The sequence below is a fragment of the Onychomys torridus genome, unplaced genomic scaffold, assembly GCF_903995425.1.
Source record: "Onychomys torridus unplaced genomic scaffold, mOncTor1.1, whole genome shotgun sequence".
Classification (NCBI taxonomy): domain Eukaryota; kingdom Metazoa; phylum Chordata; class Mammalia; order Rodentia; family Cricetidae; genus Onychomys; species Onychomys torridus.
Genome location: NW_023413025.1, coordinates 1 through 2,959, shown reverse-complemented (window position 1 = coordinate 2,959; position 2,959 = coordinate 1). Strand labels below are relative to the sequence as shown.

The window sequence follows — 2,959 nt, the reverse complement described above, 5'->3', positions numbered from 1 at the left end:
AGCAGACACTCAGTGCAGAGGCTGTCATTCCTTAGGACACTGATTGGCAGGAACTCTGCAGGGGAGGGAGTGACAATCTCTGAGGCCAGAGTGACTGAGAAGCAAGCAGTGTGGCAGGACAACCTGCAAGCCTGGGCACCTTTGGGAAGACCACATGCTTGTCTGAATATTCTCCCAATAGATGGAGTGACCAAAGCTGTGTGCAAGGGGACCGGATGATGACAGGTTCTCACCGGCACATCCCAGGAGAGCACTCGGGAGCCATCCGAATTTCTAAAGCATGGGTAGTTCAGCCAGGCCAGAGCCTCTCCAGCCAGCCGACGCCAGCTCTCTGGGTTCCCACCAGCCACATTTCCTGTTGGATCAGCAGGGTCCAGGATCACAGGCCTGTAATGATGAGAGTTGAATCAGCCCATCTCAAAAGATGGGGTGTGAAGGGTGAAGATAACACAGGATCAAGACAGGTCCTTTCCTCAGATGATAATTTCATTGTATTGTTTACAGTTAATTAGTACAGCCCTGTTCTATGCCTAGTAGCCCTTATATTACTGGTACAGCTAGAACATCTCAGTTCCCACTCCATGGACACCCCTCCCTCTGCTGTTTGAGTCTGGACAAGGTCATAGCCTTGGTCTCATCTGCAGACAGGAGAGCCCATCCCCAACTCTGGTGGACCTCATGTGAATCAGCTGACAGCAAGACAGGGCCCAGCACAGTGACAGGACAGGAAATGCTCCAATGACATGGAGTTTCCACCTCTCCATTTCCACACTGCTACAGCTGGGTCCTTCCTGTGGGGAGCTGAGCCATGAAGGGACAGACTACCTGACTCTTCTGAGCTGACTGTGCACGTAGTTGGAGATGTATTGGTGTTGAAAGTCATAATACTCTGTCCAGTAGATTTGAAGCTGCCTGTACTTGGTGACCAGTTTCAAGACTGTCCGGAAGCCCTGGGCTGTGTTGAACTCAGTGGCTCCGCTCCCACGTTCCCAGGCATAGACTGTCAGCAGCTCCAGGGCATACTGGGGGGGCAGTGGCTTCCCCAGCTTCTCCTTACACTGAGAAGAGAAAGACAATGAGAAAAACAGGCTGTCAGTCAGCTGCTATGTGAGGACAACTTCTTTCACATGGGGTCAATTCAGCAGCCACCTGATGATGTCATTACAGGTTTACAGGCACACAGCCACACCCATTCATATAGATTCAGTCTACGGACCTCCTATGCTGTAGCCAAGTTCTAAGCAGTGGAATGGAGACTGTGTGGTCCACAAAGACTAAGCATTTACCGATAGGCATAGGAGGAATCACAATACTTTGAGTGACAGCCAGGGAATAGGGGTGGGGGCAGCATAGTAATGATGCTCACTATTGAAGGTTTTATCACAGGATATGGAATAACTAGGAAAAGCCTAGGGAGACAACTCAGTGTGTTATGGGTCCCCCTCTCCTTGCAAAGGTAATAACTAGAGTTCAGATCCCCAGCATGCACATGAATGTCAGGCTTGTGAGGGAGCTGACTCATAATCCCAGCCTAAGCAGATGAAAATGGGGGTCCCCAGGACCTGATGAAGGTCCAGAGCAGCTGATTCAGCACACTGTGGATTCAAGTGTGAGACCCTGTCTGGATATAAGAGGTGGAGCAGCGACTGAGACCTGGCATTACTCTCTGGTTTCCACATGCTTATGTGCACACACACACACACACACACACACACACATACACACACACAGCTCCCATGAACAGGTATACATATACCCACACCATTTATATCTCACACACATATCAAAACTTCAGAAATATTGCAGGATGCATGTTTAAAGAAACCATAGCTTGATACATCAGGAAAATCAGAGCCATAGAGAGTAGCAGTGCATGTTAAAAAACAAACAAACAAACTAGAGAGTTATAGGTCAAGTGGGGTGTGATGGTGCACACCTTTTATCCCAGCATTAGGAGGCAGAGGTAGGCAGATCTGCGAGTTCAAGGCCAGCCTGGTCTACAGAGTGAGTTTCAGAGCTACATCATGAGATCCTGTCTCAAAATAACAGAAGAAAGAAAGAGAAAGAGAAATCCTAAGATCCAAATGACACGTTAACAATGAATTAGATGCAGCTGAAGAGTGTGTTAGTTGACTGGAAACTGGACTAGAGGAAATCACCCATAACAAGCATGGAAAGTCCTTCCTCCCAGGTCCTCTCTCCCCTCCTTCTCCCTCCCTTGACTCCTCTTCACCTCTCAAGTCTCTCTCTTCCATTCCCACGACTCTTTCCCTCCCCCCTTGTTCCTCATCTTTCCTTCTCTTCATCACCCCTTCCATTCCCCACCCCTAGTATAGATGGGTCCCATGGTATCTGGGCCAGATGCCATACCAGTCGGTACCAGTGCTTGACCAGGAGGATGAGGCTCTTCAGTTTGGTTGGACGATCCTTCAGGAAGTTTCTCTGGAGCTCTGTGAAGCAGGTGGAGAACTCACCCTCCCTCCCCAGGGAGGTGCACTCACTGATGAGATTGATGTAGATTTCAGGGTCAGGCTTGATGTTGTTGATTTGACCTGTCAAGAAGGCTTCATTCAACTAACACCTCAGCCCTTCTCTGAGGTTCTTTGGTCTATCTGGGGTGCAAGCTCACAGGCTGTGGGGTTCAGGGAACAGGGCAGAGTTGTACCACAGCAAGCCTCACTCCTCATACAGCCATATGCCCCATACCTCAGTACTGCAAACACCATGTGGCCCTGGAAAATCCTGCCCCCAACTGGTCCTAGTGTGGTGCCTTCCTCACAGGCCTGGAGACAGTGATGGGAGGAAACAGCACACTGAGGTCACATATGAGAGACCTGCAGGGTCATCTAATAATGTCCAACCATGCTCTGGTGTCCAGTATCTTCTGCACAGGGCTTGTTGTGTGTGTGTACACTCCTGCTGCATCGGAGTTTACCATGGAGCAGTCTGAGATATATGT

General features: G+C 49.5%; 1 protein-coding gene across 1 annotated transcript; it reads right to left on the bottom strand.

The window, feature by feature from the left end:
• Positions 1–233: 233 nt before the first annotated feature.
• Positions 234–2,783, bottom strand: LOC118576110 (2'-5'-oligoadenylate synthase 1A-like; the record flags this gene model as incomplete). The annotated part of the gene is made up of 4 exons (XM_036176491.1): positions 234–387; positions 826–1,058; positions 2,371–2,564; positions 2,681–2,783. Coding segments are annotated over 4 exons (684 nt in total), but the record flags the coding sequence as incomplete, so codon positions are not given.
• Between the last annotated feature and the right edge of the window lie 176 nt (positions 2,784–2,959).